At 42.3% G+C, this 26,520-nt stretch overlaps 1 protein-coding gene across 1 annotated transcript; it reads left to right on the top strand.

Annotated features, from left to right (window-relative positions):
* Positions 1-298: 298 nt before the first annotated feature.
* LOC306747735 (potassium/sodium hyperpolarization-activated cyclic nucleotide-gated channel 2) lies at positions 299-24,993 on the top strand (the record flags this gene model as incomplete). The annotated part of the gene is made up of 8 exons (XM_079230822.1): positions 299-1,212; positions 3,610-4,033; positions 6,077-6,238; positions 14,000-14,218; positions 22,787-22,933; positions 23,180-23,420; positions 23,532-23,696; positions 24,044-24,993. Exons 1-8 carry the CDS (start codon positions 353-355, stop codon positions 24,991-24,993), a joined length of 3,168 nt encoding a protein of 1,055 aa, XP_079086948.1. The 5' UTR covers positions 299-352.
* Positions 24,994-26,520: the final 1,527 nt, after the last annotated feature.

Below are 26,520 nucleotides of genomic sequence, written 5' to 3'. Positions count from 1 at the left end.
GTCTGCTGCCACCATGAAAAAGAAGGCGGCGGGCGGCAGTGGATGCAGCCACACCAGCGCACCAAAGACTGCCGTGTCCAAATGCACAAGAAGCAACAGCAGCCAGAACTGTCTAGACTCCGGTTCTCCCGTAGCACCGAGCGGTAAGCAGCCCGGTGCGGCCAGCAACGTCGTGATGGACGAGACGGAGGACGGAGAAGAGGAGTCTAAATTTCAGCATCCGCGGTTGCGCCGAGCCGGGGGGAGCGGCAGCGGCGGAGGTGGAGGAGGAAGAGGAGGAAGAGGAGGAGGAGGAGGAGGAGGAGGAGGAGGAGGAGGAGGAGGAGGAGGAGGAGGAGGAGGCAGTATCAGAATGAAGAACTTTACGCCAGGAGGGGGAGCCGCGTCCTCGGGTTCCAGGAGAAACTCAAACAAGGAGCCCAGCCATACGCACCCAGAGGACTCTCTTGCCGCTCCACGGCCCACTGCTGCCTCCAGAGCTACCGAGACCCAGACACCCTGTCCGGGCGATGCTGCCCAGCGCGGCGAGACCAGCAGAGCATCTGGGGCGCAGGCGTCGGCACCAGCGGTCGCGTTAGAGGTTTTACAAGCGACAGTGGGTGATGGTTGCAAAAGCGTCGCTCCAATTTCCAGTATGAAATGCAACAAAAACGGAGAATGCAGGAGGGACTCGGGTACCGGGAGCCTGCGCTCAATCATCTCCAAGCAGGAGAAGCAGACAGGAGGGTCGGGGAGGGCCGAGGACGGAGGGAGCGCTAAGCGAGGAGCCTGTAACTCGACTACCGCCAGCATGGACGGCTCGATCACGCCAGGCGGGTCCCTGACCGGGGGCCACGGAGGAGAGAGCGCAAACCCCGGCACGACCCCCGTGTCCAGCGGTGCCCCCGAGAAAAGGGACTCCAAGGTGTCCTTCTCGAACGCACCAAGTCGGAAAGCATCGTCCTCGCTGCACGGCACGACTCAAACCCAGCAGCCTAGGAACTCTGTCACTTTCCAGAAGCCTGAGGATGGACCGCCAATTGTGCCCGCTGAGGACGCGGAGGCTCAGGGCAGCCAATTCAGCTTCATGCAGCGGCAGTTTAGTAGTATGCTGCAGCCTGGAGTTAATAAATTCTCCTTGCGCATGTATGGTAGTCAAAAAGCAGTGGAGAGAGAGCAAGAGAGGGTAAAATCCGCTGGAAATTGGATTATTCACCCTTACAGCGATTTCAGGTAAGAGCTGGGGCTGCCATTGGTCGCACGTTGAAAGTCATGAGGGGCCGTACGTAACTTATAGTGAGTTACCACTGTGACTCTATGGGAACACACACATGCTTATTGTTCAAGGCTATACGGGCTGCTGAATTTTCAGTTCACCCCTTGTGATTGAATCAGTAAGCCAAAAGATTAGAATCGATGCACTGCAACATGCTGCCATTTATCCCCCAAACAACCTGTTGTCAGGCAAATTGAGCAAAGAGTGTCCTCTCAAGGTTGTAAAGGAATCCTATTCCCGTCTACACACAGTAGCATGTCTGGGTTGCTCAACAAGCCCGGCCTGCTAACACTTTTCCTTGCAACACGCTCACATTCAACACAGAGGACATCGCTCATTCGGGCTAATTTACAATGCCATTATTTTTCAAGGAACTGGTTAATATTCGTTGTAGTATATGTGCTCAGTGACAAGAGCCGTGCTGACTGGATGTAGGCTACGCGCGCGTATATGCGATGCACTCAGTAATGGAATGTCACCTTGAGCCAAGTGTGCGAAAACCTCAAGTATGCTCACTGGAGACATGTCCGCCTGTATACGGCTCCCCGGATCCTGCATTACAGTGACGGATGCTCTCCGTTTATCACGGCTCACACACACACACACACACACACACACACACACACACACACACACACACACACACACACACACACACACACACACACACACACACACACACACACACACACACACACCGATAACCCAGCTCATTTGTCATCCAAATATTTAGAGAATTGTTACGAGCCAAGAAGGCTCCTCGTGACTCGGGCTTGATGAATTAGCATGTGAGCCTTTTTTTCTCTCTCGACATGTATCAGTCGCTGAATGGCATTGAAACCCGCAGGTTCCCCTCTCGGCTGGTTTTAGCACCACAAAAAGTGGACAGCTCTCGTCTATTTTGGAATCGGCTGGCGCGTTTGATCACTACCTTCCACAGCGCCATTCATGCTTGGCCCATTTGTATCACATCGCGACGACTGAGAAGACCAATAGAGCTTAAACTTGAGACATGTCTTCCCCAAGCAGAGATGCAGTTGTACGACTTTGGACACCTTTCTCTTGCAATGCAAGCTCGTGCACGACGTGAATCTGTAGCTGCCCTCTCCGTATTCTTATGATGCACATATATTCAAAGTAACAAAGTTCTTTCAAACATATTCATCGGGGCGGGTTCTGTTGTACCTTGAAGTGAAGGAGTCAGAGCGTGTTGCATAAGTCGCAGTGTAATGACTCAGCGCTGCACCTGTCCTGCAGAGCTTCCTCTGACGGGCTCAAAGCTCACTAGTTTTGACTCTCTCTCTCTCTCTCTGATCCATTCACCAAACTGTCACATCAGCATCGGTAAGAATTAGCAAGACAGACGCTTTATTGGTATAAATTAAAACCTCATGTTCTGTCTGAGGTCCCGGAGACCCTCGGCACTGTTAAACAGTTCAAGAAGAAACATACATAGATTTTTTTTATCAGCTTGACACTTCATGCCTTTTCTGCCACAAACAATGGCTTGTGTTTGGGGTCTCAGTTAAGCCCTCTGACTGTAAAATACGGTTGAACACAATAGATATGCACACTAGGATTTGTGTTGATAATAATTCTGCATACAATAGTTTGATCATAAGACGTCAAGTTTACCCCAAACACATCACTTTGAAGGTTATGTATATAACTCATGTATGCCAAATATACATCGTAGATAACAGGACATATTTCAGTTATCACGAGATAAAGAATTATCACTTCAAAACCTTTCTACATATTGGATTTTTATAAGAAAATAAATGACACATTAAGCTGGTAAACATTTTGCAATCATAGTTCCCTACACTACTGGGGTAAGTGTAAGTCAAGCCAATGAAACAGAAGCGATAAGTAATGCGATTGAAAGTTGTACCATCATGTTAAACTTTTAAAATTAAACCTAATGTGTACATTCACTTCAGACTATATCTACTATAGCAAAAAAAAAAAATTCTGCCATGAGCAAAGACAATCACAAGATTAATTCTGTTGCATTTGAAGTATATTGTATGCATAAAGACATAGCTTATGACAGATGTCAATCATGGAAAAAATAACTTCAGCAACTCATTACATTCATCTTCAGGTTGACAAAGTGTAGCTCCCGCTTTACACTTTCCCATCTTGAGGTAGGAAGTCTCTTTTGCCTATCGGCTTTCCACAGCAACTGCCCTTTCTTATCTGACTCTACTTTTGTCTCCCCTCCCAATTTTGCCCTCCTGTATCACACACACACACACACACACACACACACACACACACACACACACACACACACACACACACACACACACACACACACACACACACACACACACACACATACCTGCTAGGTTCTACTGGGATTTCACAATGCTGCTGTTTATGGTGGGCAACCTGATCATCATCCCCGTGGGCATCACCTTCTTCAAGGAGGAGACCACTACGCCCTGGATCATCTTCAACGTAGTCTCTGACACCTTCTTCCTCATGGATCTGGTGCTCAACTTTCGCACTGGAATCATCATTGAGGACAACTCAGACATAATTTTGGACCCTGAAACCATTAAGAGGAAGTACTTAAAAACTTGGTTCATTGTGGACTTTGTCTCCTCCATCCCGGTGGATTACATATTCCTCATAGTGGAGAAAGGGATTGACTCGGAGGTGTACAAGACTGCTCGGGCCCTGAGGATCGTCCGCTTTACCAAGATCCTAAGTCTTCTGAGGCTGTTGAGGCTCTCCAGATTAATACGCTACATTCACCAATGGGAAGAGGTAAGAATAGCATAGTTTCATGACTGTCCCTCCGTAAATATTATATTAACTCTGGTCACATAATTTTGAGCCACAGAGGAAGAAACACCCATAGTCTGTGATAAAAGGTCACGGATTTGCCTCTGTTATGCAGATTGTTGGCTTGTGACCAAACCAACAATCTGCTTCTCTGTCTGCTCCGAGCGGCCTAGCTCCCTCCGCCTGGAGGCTCAATATTAATGTTCTCACCTGCCACCTGGTGAGAAATGTATCATGTCAGCAGGATGTTTGAGCTTTAACAAACTTTGCATTCTAATTACTGTTATTGTCACACACGCCCCCCTACCCCTCTGTCTCCCTGTCTGACCTGATAGTCCCACAGGCAGCATCAGGCGGTCTAATAAGCAGCCTATTACCAGGGCAAACACAGTTAATCAATTACGGTGCCAGAGGAAGAGCAGGTGGGGTAGATGCTGGTGATAATATGCAGCACTAGGGGGCTGTTGACTGTGATTATATATGCCACTAATTGCTCATTTAAAGGGATCGGAGAGGTTAGGTAAGCTGGCATTTCCTCAGAGGCCTGCATGATAGACATTGAATATGAAGATGGGTGCTGTTGCTAGGTAGTCCCCTGAAGTCTGAACTCAACGACCCAGTCCTGCCCTTCCTGGTCATTCAGCTTTTATTTACTCTGCGAGGCATGGATTTTGTCGGGGCTCTGCTTCAGCCTCTCTTTCGGACTCCTTCCTTAACATAAGGAGCGCAACCTGGGAGACAGGAGGTCCAACAATGTCACAAGATCACTCGACTTTTCGTTCGTGCCAGTATTGGCAGCCCGGTTTTGGCATTTTGCAGTAGTGAGCAGCGCAGTGGGGCCTGGCTGCTAACTTGACCTTTGGATAATTGGATTTCTGAAGATATGATGTGATGCATGCACACATACACATACAGTGGTGCATGATGGGAAGTGATATTTGGCATGCATAGAGAATGAGATTATATGTGGCAGAGAGTGAGATGCGGACACAGGAAATGCCTAGTTTCAAAAGCCCAGTCTGTTTGACATTATCTGTCGTAGCTGCTGTCACTGTTTTAAGTTCCTGTAGCTTTCTTAGAGCTGTCCATGGTGCTGATTGCTTCCATCGGCTAGCACAACACAACTGGGTACAGTACAGTTTCTCTCATTCATACTCAATGACAACAATATGACAAATAATTCTATTTTGTTGGTTGGTGATTGATTAAAAACGGACAATGAAAACTCCATCAAGGTTAAAGCTGCATTTAGATAGATCACCACATGGGGTTCATGTCTCATTCCTCTTCACTCCATTCACAGAGTATCTTTTCTACCTCAGTGGCACTGAGTAAGAAATTACCCATTTATTAAACCTTTCTACATGTCATGTCTTACTACAAAACGTTTTGTATTTTCTACATATTTAGACCGTATAGAGAGCTTTATGGTATTAAATGCAGCCATTAAGCACCAACAAAGGGTGGTTCTCGATGTCAGTCAGGTTATAGAAGATTGGCCTAAGTGACTGTCCAGTGACTCAGAATGATTGATGTGTGAGATGACATAGACTATCAGTTGTTAAGGATCATGATGGTCCCTGTCCATCACTCTGTGTGTTTGAATTTGTGTATGTGTAGGTGTTGGCACGTCTGTCTGCATGTGTTGTTAGTATATCAGTGTGCCTGCAGGCTTGCATGAGTGTTTTGTGTGTGTGACTGGACTCTGTGTGCATGTTTGAGCCTCTGATTGATGTCATGTGTCTCTGTGTAACAAATGTCTTGCTGCTCCTGCTGTGTTTGATGTGGGGCTGATGGGAACCTGTCTCCCCTACTCATTAATCAGACTTGGTATAATCCAAAGGAGACTGTGGAGCTGAGTGGGAAGCAGTCCAGGCTGTTACTGAGATATGAATTCAATATCTAAAGTGACAAATATAGGAATGCCATATTCACAGAGTTCATATTGCAAAATCCAACATATTCTCTATCTCTATATGTTTCAGCCTTTTGAACTCCCCTCCCTGTCTTATTGTCTCACTCCAGATCTTCCATATGACCTATGACCTGGCCAGTGCGGTGATGCGGATCTTTAACCTGATTGGTATGATGCTGCTGCTGTGTCACTGGGACGGCTGCCTACAGTTCCTGGTTCCCATGCTGCAGGACTTCCCCTCAGACTGCTGGGTGTCCCTCAACAAGATGGAGGTATGTGACAGGGAATCATGTCTGCGCATACAAAGTTGCACATATCACCCCGGAACTGGATTTGCATCTTTTATTCTGTGTTGATTGGGAAAGAACTAACAGTGGTCACAGAATATGGATTTTTCTCTGACCGCTATCAGAAAATATTGGCTCAATGTCAATCAATATTTTATGACAATGATAAACTCTTTCTTTTCTTGACTGAAACAGAAACCATTGTGCTCTAGTAAGGATAGTGGAAAGGCTCAATCTGTGTATGAACTTTTGCATTTGAAAAAGCTCTATTTAAATTTTAAGACCAGAAAATGCTTTTTTTTCTTCGTGTCAAATCATCTATTTGCCACACAATTAAATACGTTGGTAGTTTAGTCTATTTTAGTATTGGAGGAACATTGGTTATTCAACAAAGATGGACATGTGTTCAGATTGAGCCTTTGCAAAGGTAAGCATTAATAAATATAAATTCTGACCATTGAAATAAGACTCAGAGTCGACAGCCACACCGGCAGCTTTGTGGAGCTGTACTTGTGCACTGCAGTGCTGTTAGCTAAATGCTAATGTCAGCCTACTAACAAACTCACAATGATAATGCTAACGTGCAGATGTTTAACAGGTATGATGTTGATCACATTCACTAACTAAGTTTGGTGTGTTAGCATGCTAACATTTCATATTCAGCACTTAACATCATTAGTTTTACAGGTACTAATAAAACAGAATATTGAACAAATTGAATTGTGACTTCATAACAGCGCTACATGAAAAGTCAGGGGAACATCAATGTCAGTATGCTTTATCTTCTGAGGACCATGCATGCCTGTACAAAATTCCATGAAAATCCATGCAACAGTTGTCAAGATATTTATTAATTTTATTCAGTCTGAACCAAAGGGACCTGCCAACATTTCCACCCTAGTGTGGCTAAAACGGAGGGATTGTAGGTTCGCTGCAATTGTTATATATACTGTACTTTTGATCAATATGGTCCACTTTGAAGTCAGTGCTATGTACATTTAGGGACCTGTTATTATCCTCATTATGATTGTTGAAATTATGCTATTGCTGAATCAGGAGGAAAGGTCAGTATATCTTACCAACAAATCCAGAAAATTATTCAAATCACTGGCTTCTGCAGAAGCATTCAGCCAGTGGGCCAGACAAACAACCACGGGATACCAATAAAGAACCTGTGAAAAATAAACCGGAGAGATTCAGGCACACCTCTAGATCCCCCCGTGCCTCCTCTTCAGCATGTTGGGCTGATGACAGGAAAGATAAAAGGGGAAAACAGAGGGATATGAAGGTGGTATAACCTGGCAGCTGGGCTCTTTGTTGCCATGCCTCTCTCAGAGAGATAAAAGCTGGTTGTTTATACATCCTGTCTGTGAGTCTTTTATTGCGTGAATGGAGGCCACACTAACCCGACATGAGACACAGGTCTAAATGTGGTTTTAAACAGATTGGGTCCCCCTCCCCGACATTGGCAGGATCCGCCACGACAATTTGTACATTTAAGATTTAAAGTATTTCCTTGATGACAGAAGAAGCTTTTGCTTTTTATTGCTGTCCAAAAGTAATTCCTGTTAAGCAAGTTAATGTTGTGATGAATAAATGTCCTCTCTTTCATGTTGGTGAAAGGAAAGGAGGTTGTCTTTGTTTATTGTGTCAGACACGGACATACTGCAGTTCTACTGGCCCTATTTTGTTCAGATGGACAGTATTGACTAAATCATATATTATAATATTGACCAGTATTTTAAACAAAGGCATTATTTGGGGTTTGATGAATGCTTTCATGTGATATTTAATCAAAATTAGCTGATGGTGACATGATCAGTAAAATGGATGTAAGAATTTTTGGTTTTCAAAAGGATCATTTATAAAACAATTTTTGAGGGTTACAAGTGTGAATGAAATGTATGTATATGGAATATGTATGTATATGTATGTATATATATTTATTTTTTTCATTTTTATTTTATGTTATCTTTATTTCAAATTAATTATCTGATTTAATTGATCATAATAATTTAGGATAGGAATATATAAGCATTTTTGCTTCTACCTATACCTTTTCAGTCTTTCTGTTTTGTATATTATATATAATGTTGTATTGTATTTTATTGTAATGATTGACTGAATAAAACCCACAAACAAACAATCTCAGAAAAAAATTGTACTATGATGGCAAATCAAGTAGAGGCGTCTGCTATCACTCAGCTAAATCTACGTGTACCTAAATGTACAAAAAACAGACATTGAGAGACTTTAGCCAGAGCAGGTCTGTCCACTATCCCTGTTATAGAATTTTCTTATTTGATCAAAAACGTCATCACACATTGCCTTTAACGGCATCCTTCAACTTTTTGCCCTCCACTGAAATACATTCACACAAACATGTACGTATGTGACAAAGCAAAGAAAATACCTAATCCTTTTATCTATGTATTTTCTTAAAAAACACACACCGGAGTAATACAATAGAAACAAAAATAGAAACCAAATAGTAAGGCTGCTTGATATGTTGAGGTACTTAGAGCTAAAACCTCAATAGAAGAGCAGGAAAATGAGTTCCTGCTCTTCTATTGTGATGATTGGCTGAATATCTTTGGGTTTGGGACTGTTGGCCTGACAAGATAAGCATATTGAAGATGTCATCTTGAGCTCGGAGAAATTTATCTTTTTTTGCAAAAGGTTTTGACATCTGGACATTCAATCATTAATTAATTAATCGAGAATATATTGGACCTATATAATTCATTAATTAAAATGCTGATATACAGCTTTACGCTCATCTATTAATATGGTCTTCTTTTATTTCCTGTAGGGCGTGTAAAAATTACATAAACCGTGCTGATCTTGTCTTTAAAGCACTGCATGCAAAGCAACCTGAACTTCAAGAGAACTTGAATATTTCTGCTTTTATAAACTTACACGACTCACACAAGGACAACCTTGTGCTGTGTGCGGAGTTTAAAGTCTAGGATGATGAAGTTGGAAGTTGACAGGCCACTGACTCCTCCATTGCTCTCTCTATCTGTATAATCAAAGACAGTCCGTCTCCAGAGAGCCGTCACTCTCAAACCAAAGGGCTGCTCTGGCATGGTACAGGCTGCATACAGCCACCTGAGACCACCCCCTATTGAGTGGCTGACAACTTGTAACATTAGCCATTGTGCTGCAGCCAGGCCATCTATCATGCCTCGCACCCTGCAGGGGCACTGGTGGTGTGGGGCCCAAAGGCAGGACCCATGGAGGGCGTTGAGAACGCTGTAACTTTGGATGACATCCACCAACCAGTAATTGGATTCAGTCAAACTTGTAATACCTCAGGGAACATAGGTTGTTTTTTCAGTGCACCCCAATTCCGTCCATGCATTTCATTTGATTTATATTTAGCATTCTCTTTATATAGCTTTGTCAGCCACATAGTTAATCTCCATTGTAGAGTACGGGTTGGTGGCAGAGCCTCGCTGCATCAGTGAAGGCGACAAGGTAATGATCGTGACAGCAGCACCAACTGACAGACACAGGGTGTATGGTTTCCACTCTGTAATTACAAGTGTGTGTGTGTGTGTGTGTGTGTGTGTGTGTGTGTGTGTGTGTGTGTGTGTGTGTGTGTGTGTGTGTGTGTGTGTGTGTGTGTACCCATCCATTACTGTATCCACATCACAGAGATGACTCTTTCTTATTATCCCCCGCTGCCATCAGCAGGAGGAGGCTTTGCAGTACACTGGTTTGCTCCCTTGGAGAAGATAAGCTGGTAATTACAACTAAGACTCATGAGAAAAATAAAGTTTTCAAAGCAAACTGTTGTATATATATATATATATATATATATATATATAGATCTATATATATCTAGATATATATAGATCTATATATATATAGATATATATATATATAGATCTATATATATCTATATAGATATATATAGATCTATATATATCTATATATATATATATATATATATTTCAGACTGTCCCACAACAACAGAACTGGAACTAGAATGCAGCTGAATTCATCAAAATTCTTCACAGCCTTCTGAATATTTAACAACATAAACAAACAGATAATAATTGAGTTAGTCAGTTTAATATTAATCATTACTCCTCAGCTTGTGATCACAATCATATAGTGTTTTCTGCCACTCTGGAGAGTACATCATCACCACTAAAACCCTGTGTTAGAAACTGAGGTCATCGAGCTTGATAGACATGGGCATTTACCAAGCAATTAAGATATTAAGTTGCATTGTGGGAAAAGTGGGAGCCTGCATTTTCAGAACATGATACCAGAGGCCAAAAGTCAGCCTCTAATTTAATTGATATTCAGAAGTAGAACAATTTATTCAAATATGTTATCATAATGTTAAGTGTAGAAACTTAGAAATGCTGAATACTTGTGTTATCTGCACATATGGAATACAACAGCTTTTAAAGGAATAGTTTGACACTTTGGAAAAGATGCTTATATATTTTCTTGCCGATAGTTAGATAGGAAGAAGTAGAACAATACCTCTCTCATATATGTGTGAGATACTGAGCTCAAGTATGGTTAGCTTAGCTTACGAACTTAAAACCCCCCCTAAAGCTCACTGCTTAACAAGTTACATCATGTTTCCTTCATCAGTACACAATTGTAAAAACAACAAGTGTTGTCTCCCTCTGCCTCCAGTATTGCTGAGCTAAGCAAGCTGGCCATCTCAAGTTTCATACTTATCGCCTCTCGTGCACTTCCTAAGATTTTTAACCATAGACATACATTTTGGTTCAAATTGATAAATTAAATCCATCTACACAAGAAAGCCATCACACATTGTTCATGTTGAAAAGTAGAATATGTTGAGACGCTTTTCCTTTGGCCTTCAAATGAACTGTTGAGGGATGAGGATGCCTCGCTCTCCACAATCCACCCCACACACACTCACTGAGTCAGACCAGAAGAAAGGAAGAAAGACACAAAGAGAGGAAACAGGAGGCAGAGTTGACAGAGGCTTTGCTACATGTGTGCTGATTATCTTTTGATATTTCTCAAGCTCATCAGCCGTTGGATACACATAGAGATCGGTCATTCAGTCTGATATAACGCCATTTTTCCAATCTTCCCTTTCTCTTTCATTTCTTCCATCCCTATACCGATCAGTCCTTTAGCCAGGGAAGTGTGAAGTGATGAGACTGGTAATGGGGCAAAAATGTATCTTCTGTTTCGGTCTCTGGGTGCAGGTTTTTGTCATTTGTAGCTCTAGGCATGGCTGCGTCGGTGGGTTGGTCTACCACATTGATCCAGACGGAAATATAACAACTATCTGAGGGATTGCTATAGACATTTATACAGACATTCATTGTTCCCCAGAGGCTTCAATCCTAATGATTTCAGTGATCCCCAGACCTTTCCTTTGCAGCCACCAGGAGATTGACATGTGTGTTTCATAGTGAAATGTATTGACAACCACTGGGTGGATTTGCATACAATGTGAACCAGATATTCCCTTCTAATACATCAGACTCAGTCATACTTTGTACTACCTGTATGCATGCTAACACTTTAAACTGGTGGTAACAGTGGAACAAAAGGATGAAAACACTGCTTTTTAACATACTTTATGCATAACCAGACAAAATAAGGACCGTTTTCATACATCTCTTAACCTCACCAAACATATATCTCACCGTTTTGCTTACACCATCCTCACACAACTTTGTAATTCTGCCACGCACATATCTTAACACTTTAGCTCTCGTGACAAACCCCTGATGAACCTTTCTGATATATGTTTCCAAAGACCTTTATTCTGACACCACCCTCTCTAATTATTCAGTACGACTGCTATAACCTCACTTGAATTATCACACGCTCTAAACTAAGTGCTGGTACATTTCGTTACTTCTGTAAGGCACATGATAACCTCTGGTCATTCTGTTTGGCAAGTGAAATTTATGTGAGTACATATGTGAGATATATGAGGCCTGCCGCACAGCGAGGCCGCAGCAGAGTAAACAAAGAGGCATTTTAGGACAGTGGAATATAAATTTAAAGCCCTTTGCGTTATCAGCCAACTTCAAACAGATCTGTAGCTAATGGAGACGCCGATTACCAACAAAGCAATGGATAGTTCCAAAACTGAAATCTCTGGGGAGGGCGGTTGAGGATGCTATGGAGTCTCTTTCTCCCTCTGTCTTGCCTGTGCTATTTCAGAATCAAAGTGCTCATCATTCATCTATTATTCAATCTGTTTCACTCCACTGTTTCTCTTTCTGTTTTCACATACACCATTTAGCCTTAGCCCACTTGGTGGAGCTGTATTTATTTTTGGACATTCATTTTCTCTCTGCTCGTGAGGGAGAAGTGCTTGTATCACCGTGTGGTTCTCTTAATGTCCTGTCTCTTCGATCAGAAGAGACATAGAAGACACATGCTGTAGTATTGTTAATGTATTTTGTACATTTGCTCTTTAGTTTACTTCTTAAGTGTTGCAAATAGTGATTGATTTAATTGTTGTCACATTTTTTGTTATTGCTTTATTAATTATTTATTCAATAAAACATCAACAAATTGTGAAAAGTGCCTGTTGCAATTTCAAATAACTTTACATGCAAGCTTTCTACCTTGTGAAATGTGGAGGTGGCTTTGGAGGTGGCTTTAACAAGATAGTGATAATGCTGATTTTGTTATTTGAAATAAGTCAGGGAAAGAAAAGTGTATATTATAATGTGATGGCACATACGATATAGTTGATTGTCTTTGCTAAATGCAGACTGAAACCTCTGTGTATAGCCTGCTACAAATTTAAAGAATAGGAGTGTGTGTGTGTGTGTGTGTGTGTGTGTGTGTGTGTGTGTGTGTGTGTGTGTGTGTGTGTGTGTGTGTGTGTGTGTGTGTGTGTGTGTGTTTGGTGTTTGTGTGTGTATGTGTGTGTTATGGAAGATGTTGTTTTTTGTGACCTTGAAGCCAGGTTTTCAGGAGGCTCTTTAAACGTAATTTTTCTACGGACAGAAGCGGCTTTAACAATAGAGTTTCATTACACAGGATTGTAGTTCCCCTGGTAGAACGATTTAAATTAAACCCAAAAACCTGGATTTCATTTGACCACCATAATTGGCATCAGCAGTGTGGTGAGGTTGAGGTCACCACAGTTGGAGCTATTGAAAACAAGAAGGGAAACAAAGGGAGATGGTGGACAAAAGTATCAGATCAATCGAGCACGTTCGGATTTCTCATTCACCCCTCTCTTTTGTGCCGAAGGGAGTTTTGGCTGAAAGCTTGAGTGGAATCACACAAAGCCACTATTTACATTTAGGACAGTGTTAATCAGATGTTGTCAAAGTAATTGAACAACAGGAGAAATGCCTCTTGATGTATTTTTAACTCACAACCTGAGGTATGCCCCTTCGTGAATCTCAAAACCCACAGCCTGGTGGCCGCTGCCGTTGTTGATTCCTATTCACACAGCTCTGAAAGGGCATATTTAATGACCTCTCATTATTAATTTCTCTCTGAGGAAATAATTTCCAAACCGTCTCTACTTTACTGATTTGGCCTCGAAGGATTCCCTTGATGTCGTTTCCTCTTCCTCCCTCTTTCCTTCTAATGCAACTCTGTCCCTGGAGTTCTCATTTGTATAAGTGCTTTTCCACGACCCTGATGTCCCCAAAGCTTTTCTTCTGACTCTCTGCCACCACTCTCCCTCAAAACTTACCTTTTTATGTAACATTGATGTGTTTAACTATTTGCTTCCCTCCCTTTCTCCTCTCTCCACAGAATGATACCTGGTCAGAGCTGTACTCCTTTGCCGTATTCAAGGCAATGAGCCACATGCTGTGCATTGGTTATGGCCGGCAGGCCCCGGAGAGTCTTTCAGACATCTGGCTCACCATGCTGAGTATGATTGTAGGAGCGACTTGCTATGCAGTTTTTATTGGCCATGCCACAGCGCTTATCCAGTCCCTGGACTCTTCCAGACGGCAGTATCAGGAAAAGGTGAGAAGCTTCATTAAATCACCTTTGTCCCATCTTCTCAAACCTTTTGCTGTTTCCTGTTAACCTCATAATATCCAGTTTCCCACTTTTATTTCCCATTGAAGGAAAAGATTGACATTTTAAGGAAATATTTGCATTCTTACCAAAACATAGATGAGAAAATCAGTACAACTCTCATGACTCTACAGTAAATATGAAACTACCATCACCAGCCAGCGAGCATAAATTTGCATAAGGGGGAAATCCATCTACCGGGACCTCCAAAGCTCTTTAATTAGCACGCTATATCTTTCAGAGCTGATGATAGTTAGAGCCTCATATGACCTTACATATAGAAGAATTTTACAGATTTTAAATTTGTGAAAAGAAGATCACTGGTATCAGGTCTGTACTTTGGTTTGGTTACCTGTGACGGTTTAAAATATGTTTGGCTGATCACAGCGGGATAGTTTTGTGCTGATTGCCCGTGCAATTAAAGAGCCACCTCGGTGGTCAATATAAAAAATGATCTTAATTGATCAAAACAATGGTAGAGCTTGTTATTTCTCTTTCCTCTCCGGTGTCTTTGTTAGTGACTGGCTGCAACTGATGTCACGTTATTGAATATTTGCTGCTGATTAAATGTACATTTAACATATTGTAGGCTAATCCATTATTCATTTAAGATTTGGGATTTTGATAACCATAAACATGAGGGGACCTTTTTGTGTTTGTTGTACAACTGCCCAGTGTAGCATCAGGTCATACCACTTTGCTTTGGGTTATGACCTTAGTCACACAATACCGGATACTGTTGAACCTCTCATATGGTCATTAGGTAGTGTTTTTCTTTGCAAATCAGAAACAAGGATGGGATCAGAGCAGTGCTGAACAGTGCTGCAGCAGTGGCCTGTTGTGGTAACGGCACAGCCTCTCTGTTTCCAAGCAGAGTCTCGCTGGCAGGGGAGCAGGAGGGGGTGTTGCTGGTTCTCAGCAGCCAATCAGAGGCTGCGGGTGTGTTCGGCCAGGTAGAGCCACGTCGCCAGGGGCTGGGCGTATGTGTGTGTGGGGGCTGATGTCGGGTAGAGAGAGAACGAGAGAGAGAGAGAGAGAGAGAGAGAGAGAGAGTGTGTGTGTGTGTGTGTGTGTGTGTGTGTGTGTGTGTGTGTGTGTGTGTGTGTGTGTGTGTGTGTGTGTGTGTGTGTATGTGTGTGTGATATAATGTCCCCTTGGGCAGCAGTAGAATTGATGAGGCAGCAGACCTGTGTGTCCTGCCAATGTCATCCTGAAGGTGACGTAAGCAACCATGGCTGCCTCTCTTTCTCTCTTCCTGATCACTCATTCACTGGCTCTCACTCTACCTGCACTCTGTATCATCTGTTTGCATCTTTAACTATCCCTCTTTTCATTATCTCATCCCCTCTTTTCTCTTTTCATCCACCTTTAAAATATTTCTACCTGCTTTCCAGCTGTCTCACATCGATCTGAATTTCTCTCTCTTTCTTCCTCTCCTCCTCCCTCTCTATCCTCTCTGTTGGTGGTGTCCTTGAGAGGTGCAGTGCTACTGCTAACTGTTTGCTACAGGGAGCAAAGTGAGGGGGAGGGGAAACCTGTGGAAGATGGTTGTCAAGTCCTGGCGCACTGAGATTGACATCGTTTAGGGTGTTTTTGTTTGTGTTTTATCTTGCGCGCATTGTTTGGAACTTCCCTTTTTGGGGGGTATAAACCATTTCCAAATAAAATGCCTTGAGTGCTTTTACTGGTGCTCTTGTCTTAACTGTGTGTACTGGATGATGGTTAATGGTGGTCGATGTGTTTTATCTGTGATGCAAAGGGGATCACGCATCTGTCCAAGAATAATACCATTACTCTGCCCCCTTTTCTTGTTCATGAGGGTTTAAACTTTTCACCTCAGCTTTAAATATCCAGTTAAATTTGCACTACAAGCAGTAGTGTCTTATGTATATAAGAGCTGTGATGAGTTGTATAAGTTTAAACTGCCTGTATTTTTATTCAGATTAAGGATACATTTAAAAGTAAGTAAGTATTCGTTCATATGTAGATATTTGCTAATGCTTCGTCACCCCATCCCAGAATATATGTTTTTTTTCCGCTGAGGGCAGGAAAGTGCATTTACCCAGAAGTTTTTTTCCCAGAAGTGCTGCTCTGTGAGGATTAGTATTTGAGCTGAAGACGTGGTTATTAAAAAAAAAACGTGTATGGCAGAAAAGTGCCAGCAATATGCCAGTGAGGCTGATGCCGATGCTGCTGGGTGAATTCGCCACGCCTCCAGATCGGACTGTGAGTGACATTTTTATTATTTGGAGAGTGTTAGCAAAACAAGTCTGCTGGCATTCTGCTACAGCCCCAGTGAGACTCGAGCTAGCATTGTGTGGAGGTTTCCATTTCAGCCCAGCATTAATGCCAGACTCACATTGCATGCTAGTTGAATTTAGGGAGAGTCTGGCTTGGTGGCTTTGGTGCAGAGACCTATGAGTTATTTATACATAGTAAAAGTGTACACACTAACACACAACAGGAGGGCACACAGACCTAAAATAGAATGAAATAGTTCACTTGTGCCACCTTTGGAAACAATGCAAATTACCAATTCAGGCATGTGTTTCTGACGATCATGTTTTTTGAAAAGATACACGTCAGAATTCATGTTTGTTTATATTTGACCTTCAAACTTGCATATTCGGCCAGTAGAAACACTTTTTTGGTGCATTATATTCTGTGATTTTGACTTTCTGATTCCGACATTACCCTGTTTTATGTAATCCGTTGTAAGGTCACTAGAAAATGCAGAATTAAAGGCCCCTCACACTCCAGGGTGCACAAACACACACAGAGGTGTTTTCACTTATTTTGTCTGATTAGACCTTGTCTCATGCTTGATTCATGCACTGCCGGCATAACAAGAAGAGCATGAAAACCAACCTGAGAGTTCACTCAGTATAAGACTTATTTTCTGGTGTTATGTATTTAATAAGTGAAACCAGACACAGATGAACTATTTCTAACCAGCTGAATTCTTTATAGTAATGTTAGTATCGGATTTTATTTAGATGCAACTCCCAGGGATGATGGTTTTGCAGTCAGCTATTTTGCTTGCAGTCTGTTCACAAGTCCGTAGTTCTTTTCACTAAGTAGGGCAGATCGTCAGAAATTCAAGAAATATCTTCAAATAGGAGGCTTGCGATTTTTTTGAATTGGATACTTGTAATTAGGGTATATCAATATGACGTGACTGTGTGCACATGTAACACTGTGCTATACTGACATTTTCCCAACCCAATTTGAATGCACCTGTTTGGGTAGGAGAGGATGCACCTACACTCCTTATTGGTTCGTGAAGTTTGGTCTAATAAGCCAGGATAGGTTAAAACACCAGTGTATGTGTGCAGGGCCTTTAACGGTCACTTTGTATAGTGCATTTAGCTCCATGGAGTGCTGCAGGGATGACTTATTTTGTCGGCCAACGGCAGAAGTTAGCATCGCACTGATTCCTTGAACAAAAAGCCAATTAGATTTTTCCATTTGATTAAATATTTTTGCATAAAATAAGCTGCGTGGTAAAAACAAGTTTATGATACTTACCGTTTTTTTTTTAAATCTTCACAAATGAGCCGCACTTTTAGGATTTTTGAAGAGTTTATGCTATTATGATATTCTTGTTTTTTACCTGCACGGAAAAATAATGCAAGCAGCAGAGAAGGAAGGATGCTGCTGGTTGGCAGTTACAGTTAAATGTTTGATAAAATGCTATAATTTACACATTTGTGGAGAGCTGTTGTTATCCTGCTAGCCATGCTAATTCCAACATTTAATGTAATCTGTTAACCCTGCTTTTGGGTGCACTCCGTGATAAAATTTCGGCGGGCAGATATTTGACAGATATCCTATTGTTTATTTAACATGATAACTACATTTAGTTCAGAGTTTGCTTGAAATCACCCAGCGTCTAGAAAATGTGACACCATGTTTAAGAGCAGACAGGAAAAGCACAGGTGTTACTAACATAAATGAACCAATACACAACCAGGACCATTGGAGCAGCATAATTAAATATATTATTCACACCTGTGCTATTCATACTGTGACACATCAAAATGTCTTTTGAGAAAAAAGCCTGTTGGCATTCATTTTATTTAATCAGCAAACATTTGAGATAGCCGGACTTCCCTTTACTTCACAGATTGTGCTTTTGTAACATGCATCAGACAATAGACTAGTCATATAACTTTACACAGATACACCTTTTGCATCAATTATTGTAACTTAATGGTCTCACATTGGGGTTTAGATTGAATCAGCGTTCCTCTTGTAGATGTAGTAAAAAAAACAAAAAGAGGGAGCAGACATCAGTCTAAGCTCACTGCCATGATGTGGCATAAAACCTGCCGCTGCCTTCATCAACTACAGTATCTGTCTTCTCTTAGCCAGACGGGTTGTCACTGATCGCTCCAATTATCCAGAGCCAAGCTGACTGTGCAAAGATAGTGGCCAAAGAAATTCCTACGCCATCGTCTGCAACAAAAACAACGTCTCTTCAGCCATAAGTTATGTTCACTCCTGTCGTAGAAAGTGTGTCTGATGAACAAACCCTTATCTGCCTCCTTTGGTCGTCACTCCCTTTGACTGAATATCAGTGTTTCCTTAGAAGTCTCATTTCCTTCAATGAGACTTTGTACTGTGTGAGACCCCACAGTGTGCTGGTCCTCCCTTTGTACACATCTCTGAATTTAAGAAAGACAAGACAAGCTCTGACTTACACTATCTGATTTTCTTCCCTTTGGTGAATGTGCTGCATAACATAATGAGGCGATTTATCTGTGAATTAAGTGAATGAATTAGACATCCACATGGCCGTTTGGGATGAACTCAAATTAGGATTTTCCAATGGAGAGAGGTTGTTGGATGAATGAGGAGAGGAGAGAAACAAAACACAAGAAAACAGTAGGAAAGGAAAAAAAGGACAGGGAAATGATGCAAAGCTGATAGCTATATTGGGTTATTACTTAATGGGTTTAAAAGTGTAAAAATATAATCAAAGTCAAAGACAAAACTCCCCATTAATCTTTATCTGAATAAGAAATCTCTAAATGCAAAAAGTTCCCAAAAACAGAACTTTAAATGACAAAATGTTTGTGGATCATTTTGCTGCCGCATACACTGTCATCAAAGTGACGCAGAATTTGATGTCATTTCCACTATCATTTGGGGATTTGTCAGTCCACTGTGGGTGCTGTGACGCACCGGTCAAATGCTTGCTCCCTCTCCTCTGTGACACTGGAGAGATTTCAGGTTGGCCTGCTGACAATCGATACGCTGCAATGTGACATGGCTCTCAAAGTCAAGTCATTAAATGCCACCATCTAAGTCCAATCAGCTAGGCTTCTGCTGCCTCATTCATTCAGACTTAGTCACAATCTAACCACAGCTGCTCGGTTGCTGCACCTCTGCAGGGAGCGTGAGGTTTTCCCTTGCTGCCGGACCGCCCCTCACCTACACTTTGTTCACAATCAGCATTTCTATTCTATGAAAGGCTCACCAGCAGCAGCATTAGCTTGGACACGTCGGGTAAAGAGTTGTGACATAGGGTCATTTCTCCAGGCCACTCTCCATCTGGAGATGTCAGGAAGCAGAGTCACTCATGCAGGTGAGACATTGTATTGTGTAACTCCGGAAGATCAGAGGAGCTGTGCAGCTGCCCTCCCGTCCAGGAGACTTGAACTTGCGTAGATGCTAAATAATTTAAGCGATGCATGTTTGGTTTATTTTTGTTTATGTTATATGGCAGAAGGAAGCATCGTGGGTGACGGTATCAGTCAGAAACACACATTGCTTTTTTTCTGGGCAGAGTGACAAGAGCTTTCTTGTCTAGCAATGTGGGGTCATTGTCTATCAACATCCTCTCTGCAGAAACAGTATATGGTTGTTCCTCATGTGGGATGTGTGTTATAACCTTTACAGACTGACAGTATTATGGAAACCTTTTCTGGATTAAACTCTTGGCTTTACAGCAGAAGTGGTCAAACACACCTACAGCTATGCTGGCTGCTCCGAGGCTATACTTAGGCATGTTAGTATGCTAACATTTTGTAATTAGAGGAGAAAGTACAGCTGAGGCTGATGTGGAATGTCATTAGTATGGCAAGTATTTGGTCATAGACCAAAGTATTGGCAATGTGAAAAGTCAGGAGCGGAGTCAGGAGATCTACAAAGTTATCACAAAGTTATTACAAATAATCCTGCAGGGGACAGTCATGGTTAATGTCTAAAAACCTCTAAAATATAGTGTGTCCTTACCTTATATGCACAAACGCATTTCACTCTCAATGACAAATCACAAATTGGCAGTTAAACAGAAAAAGCAAATACTTGAAAATGTTAGTCCAAATTCATTGCAAGGGTCTAATGGGAAAAACATGTAAATTTGTTTTAATTTAGGCAGACAATCCCAAAAGAGGGGAGGTGTTTGGTGGGGTAAAGAACGTTGTGGGTGCACATCCAGAGTGGGTGAGCCATTTTGAATTTAAATCCTATTAATCCAATGCACCAGGATAATATTCCCAAGCAAACAGTATGTATTTATTTTAGTGAAGGCCAGACTGCCCTTTGAAAGTGCCTGAAATAAGCAAGAAGTGAAGAGTACAAAACTGGCAGAGCATCACCGGGGAGGAGACCAAGAGTCTGCTGATGTCTTTGGGTCATAGAGTCGAGCCAGCTTTTGAAAGATTTGCACACAAATATGAAATATGGAGACTTTATTCAAGATTATGTTAACTTGTTGTTAACCTCCGACAATGGAACAACTGTACATAAACACATTTAAAAAACACTACAATTCATCTGATGAGGATGTAATGATTAAAGCTGTAAACCTACTGAAAACATTGTCACGAGATATCACTCGATGGTAGTTTAAATTTTTTCATGGTGTTCACTGTTCATCCACAGCGCAGGTGTTGGGACTGCCGGGACAGAGGCGGTTTGGAGGAGGACTGTCCTCAGTCTCTGAAAGTTAAGAGTACACAGAAGCAAGTGCTCGCCCGCTGAGCTGTCACTGCCTTTCAAAATTGTCTTTCAGACAGCTTTATAGGTGCGGGGTGCAGTTGTGTGTCCTATTAGGCTTTCCGTTTGAAGTGCACGTAGTCAGACAGCACGAGGAGAAACAATTCTCTCTCACCAGTTTACTGTTTGCTCGATTCACCGCCACCCCTCCTCAGTCCACAGGCCGGCCACGTAGTTTTTGTTTTCTCTGTGGGAGGATTGCGATTAGCATATATCTCAACAACAGAAGCTGATTGTTTGTGTTGGTCCCCTCACTTTCTATTGATCTGGCATTGATTAACTTCTAGGTAGCATGAGGGAGTGTGTTGATTTCGGCTGTCAGCTGAAGGGCATGTGCTTACACTGTTTTGTGCACTTCATCAAGTCATCCTTCAGAAATGTACTTTGTTTATTTTCATTGATAAGTTGCATTCTAAACTACGTCATCATATTACATACACTTGAAATTTGCTCTCTGCATTTAACCCATTCATAGCAATTTAGAGGCAGTGGGCTGCTGAGAGGTGCCCGGGGAGCAACTAGGGGTGCAGTGTCTTGCTCAAGGACACTTTGACATGCAAACTATGGGGAGACTGGGGATGTTACCGGCTACCTTGTGGTTGCAGGACGACCACACTCCCCATGAGCTACTGCCAGCTTGTGGTGCTGTTGAATTGTAATGCTCTATCATCAGAGGAGTTTATACTGTACTATTTTGTCCACCCAATAATGCAGGATTAGAAAATCATCTGAGGATAATGTAATATAATACAATTCAACAGCACCATGAACGACAGCCTTGAAAATGGCCATACATTTTAATCAGGCATTTCTCTAAAACAGTTTCAGTATAACTATGCATTATGACCTTCATAAGGTTATGATATACTGCTAGGCTGTTTCATTAGACTTCCAACTGAGTGTAGGTATATGACACAAAATACACATGCAACTGCTTAACCAAATGTCATCACATTTTCTGTTCTTTGAAGTGTCTGCATACATCCAAATATTTCTGCATACTTGCTGTGTGTGAGTTGTAATTCCTGCTGTAACATTAGTGTGTAACAATATAGGCGCATACATGATCTGATGCTTTGTGCTTTACAAAGTGAGGCTGTTTTTAGCTTCGGAGAAACACATTTGGTTCTGTAGTGAATATTTAACAGCATGTATGAGGGATTAATTTAAAAATAAACTACAGTGCCAATTCTCATAATGAAGGAACATGTCACCAAGAGCAACAGTGTGGCTCATTGATGTGTTTTTTTAATATTTTTTGGACAACAACGACGCTCTTTGGCACAGATGAGTCAGCTTTATCAGTTGTTGACTACACAGACAACACTTGTTGGTGAGATCAATACATTGTTGGTTTTGGATCCTCTTCACGGGATTTTTCTGCCAATAAGAAAAATACAGAAAATCATCAGACTTAATACAATTAAACATTGTTTCAGTGGGAAAACTGTCAGAATTATTATGTGCTCTGCATTAACAACACACTATCTCTGTCCATCTCCCTTGCAGTACAAACAAGTGGAGCAGTATATGTCCTTCCACAAGCTGCCTTCCGACTTCCGACAGAAGATACACGACTACTATGAGCACAGATACCAAGGCAAGATGTTTGATGAGGAGAGCATTCTGGGAGAACTCAGCGAGCCCCTCAGAGAGGTGAGACACACAATCTCCACATGTGAAGTCTTACTGAAGGATTATTTTTGTGTTTGAGATACTTGTTTGATTTTGAAAATACAAAAAACCACAGTACTTGTTTTAAGCCTTGTAGTTAGTTGTCGCATTACCTACAAGATGAACATTTATACTAAAATCCCTGAACTCACCATTCCTACTTAACTGTAGCGCTGCAGTTTGCACATTTGACAGATATTTCTAACCAAACCATGTGTATTTTCTTAGGAAATTGTGAACTTCAACTGTCGCAAGCTGGTCGCATCCATGCCGCTCTTTGCCAACGCAGAGCCGTACTTTGTGACAGCCATGCTGACCAAGCTGCGTTTTGAGGTATTCCAGCCACACGATTACATTATTAGGGAAGGCACCATTGGGAAGAAGATGTACTTCATTCAGCACGGAGTCTGCAGCGTCATCACAAAGGGCACTCTCGCAATGAAACTTTCTGACGGCTCTTATTTTGGAGGTAGGACACAGTTTGTGGCTTTCTCTTTTCTCTTTTTGTTCCTGTATTGATGACATTTTTAGCCTCTTTTCTTTTTTTTATGCTGATCCAATTCATCCTTCCTCGTTTCAGAGATCTGTTTATTAACAAGGGGCCGGCGAACAGCCAGCGTGCGAGCAGAGACTTACTGTCGACTCTACTCTCTGTCGGTTGACCACTTCAATGAGGTGCTGGAAGAATATCCCATGATGAGACGCGCCTTCGAGACTGTTGCCATTGACCGTCTAGACCGCATCGGTAAAAAGTTCCTCCAGTGAATGCTTACATAAGATAAATGAACCAAATGTACTTAGAACCAACTTATATTGAGCTTTGGAAATCTGTCCAGAATAGTAATGTTAAAATAGGCAGTAAATTGAGCCGTGCTGTTCCCTGAGAATAACACAGGACACTGTAACAGAAGAAGAAAGTACAGGGTGACACATCCATTTTCCTTTAGGGCCTGTTCTGCTAGAGGATGTACCTGACTTGAAGGACATCACATGCCATTTCTAACCCGTATTTGTTTCCATCTATTTATGTGTCCTGCTTTTTGTCCCCTTTGCCCCGTCCTTAATAATGAATCCATTATTTTTTTTCTGCAGGTAAAAAGAACTCCACCCTGATGCACAAGGTTCAGCATGATCTCAACTCTGGTGTCTTCAACAACCAGGAGAACGAGCTGATCCAAGAGATTGTCAAGTATGACCGTGAGATGGTGAAGCTGGTGGACCTGCAGCGGCCGCGGGCCATGTCTATGACCCCGTCCATCGGCGGTATCTTTGCTCCCCCTGGCCAGTCGCAGTCGGGCTCCGCCATCGCCACGCTTCAGCAGGCTGTGGCTATGAGCTTTTGTCCTCAAATGGCAAGTCCACTGGTGGGTCCAGGGACTCTGCAGTCTCCTCGTATGGTGCGACGGTTCCATGTGATGCAGAACCTGGCCAGCCCAGTTGCCATGTCTCCTCTTCAGTCTCAACCTCCTCAGACAATCGGAGGGGCGTTTGGATCTGCAATCTCAAGCCCACCGGTCCAAAGCCCGCTTGCAGCTCCAGGACGGACTTTCCAGTACATGGCAAGTGCAGGACCCTCTGGTTCCCAATTATCCCTAGTACAGCACCATGCTCACAGCCCCACACAGACCCAGCAGAGGGCTGCCTCACACAAGAGCACCCACTCCCTTCATGCAGGTAGCTTGAGCCAGGATACCCGGGTCATATCTGCCTCCCAGCTTTCACTTCCCCAGGAGGGAACACAACAAGCTGCCTCTGCAGCCCCCAGCCCTCCACCATCCACCCGCACTTCCAACAACTCCATCGGTCCCCCTCACCCCCCTCACCCCAACCTGCCAGGGCCCTCAGGGGTGGGGAGATCGGCAGGAGCTCCACAAAGGGTGGTCTTTGCCTCCACACCTCCTCCCAGTGGACCTGCTGGGAAGGGGGCAGTAGCAGCAGCTGCTGGATCAGGACCTCCAGACTCTGGAGTTCCCAAGAAAGATTCAATTGTCAGCCTTCCAGAGCTAGACTCTGCCAGATCCCGGCTGTCTTCCAACTTGTGACCCTGGTAGAGTTCAGGAAAGAGGCCTTTTTTTGTAGGAGAATCTGTTTGTTTTCGGTCAGTCCAGCTGATCTGTCAGCTTGCTAAATGACCAATCAGCTACCGCCAGCAGCACCAGTCAGTGGACCTGGATGCACTGTGTGCTGGTGTCAGCAGAAGGAAAAGAGCAACTCAAAGTCTTTAGACACTTTTGGCTAGGAGGTGTCTATACAATTAAACTAGTATAACTTAAGGTGGAACTGGTCTAGTCTACTGTGCCAGCAACTTTAGTCTTAGTATCACCCCTTACACTCTGCTTCCAAACACCTACTGTATATCGCTGTCTTTACTGTAAAGGTATGAAGAAAAGTATGATTTATGTAACTATTGCATACTGTGTAGAATCCATGCAATGCAATCTAGCAGGAGCTGGACTTAAAAATGAAAATCAGGGACTTGAGGTCAAATGACAATGACATTTTAAGCGTTTAAAAAGTGTTTTGAGTGTACTTTTTCTGTATAAGCTGTCGTAGCAAAAGAACACATTGCTCTTCATATTGTTTAAAATAGTAGTGGAAATAGTGTTTTAGACCGCTGGTCGATCTTACATCGATGTGTAAATAGTTGATGAAAAAAGTACGGAGGGATATTATATACATTGTATCTACCCAAACCAAAGTTGAGCTTGAACACAAAGTCTGGTTGTGTCTGTATCAACTAAAAAAGAAACATAGAAGAAAATGCCATTTATTTAACTGCCTTGATTCAACGTTAGAAGCCATATATTTGGTTTGTGTGTATGTATATATGTGGGTGTAAGTTTGTGTGCATGAGTTTGTTGGTACGTTTTGGTTTAATTTTCAGAGAATGGACTCACACACTTGCTTTGTCAAGCGCGATTGGTTTCACATGCTGACGGCAGCACTGACCCGTTTTCATGAAACATCTGGGAGACGGTCAGCTGTTTTGTCAGCGCACTGATTGTAACCCTGAAGGCAAAGGTGGTTAAATATTTTGAGCTTTGATCGAAAGGAAACATATTTGTGAACAACCCATACTGTATACTTGCTTGTTTTTGTCTAGGTTTATTGATTAACACATGCAATATAATTCTGCAATACTCTACCCCGCCTATATATATAAATATATATGAATATAAATATCTTTACATATGCTGTACAGGAAAGTTTTCCTTTTGTTTTCTTTTTAATGTGAAATCTTAAAGAATCCAGCAGCTATTGTGGCTTCACTTGAAGTATTGTAATCCAGTGACCATGTTGTTACCTTAACCAAAAATGTTGAGAGGGAATGAGAGGACGTGCAGTGTCATTTTTGTTAAAACAGATGGGAGAAACTGCTCAAAACTAGTTTAGAGTCACAGGAGGAATCCACACTTTAAGTTCAGCAAGTCAGATCCACAAAAACGTCACTTTAAAACCCATTTGAAGATATTCAATTGTAAGATGAATGGGGGTGGGCAATATGGGGCACAAATGCCTCAGTTGTAAAAACTCTTTGCTAGTCTCCATATGCCCTATATCACCCAAAA

This window comes from Taurulus bubalis (genome assembly GCF_910589615.1).
Source record: "Taurulus bubalis genome assembly, chromosome: 1".
Taxonomy (NCBI): domain Eukaryota; kingdom Metazoa; phylum Chordata; class Actinopteri; order Perciformes; family Cottidae; genus Taurulus; species Taurulus bubalis.
The sequence above is the reverse complement of the archived record's forward strand: the minus strand, read 5'-3'. Positions and strand labels throughout refer to the sequence as shown.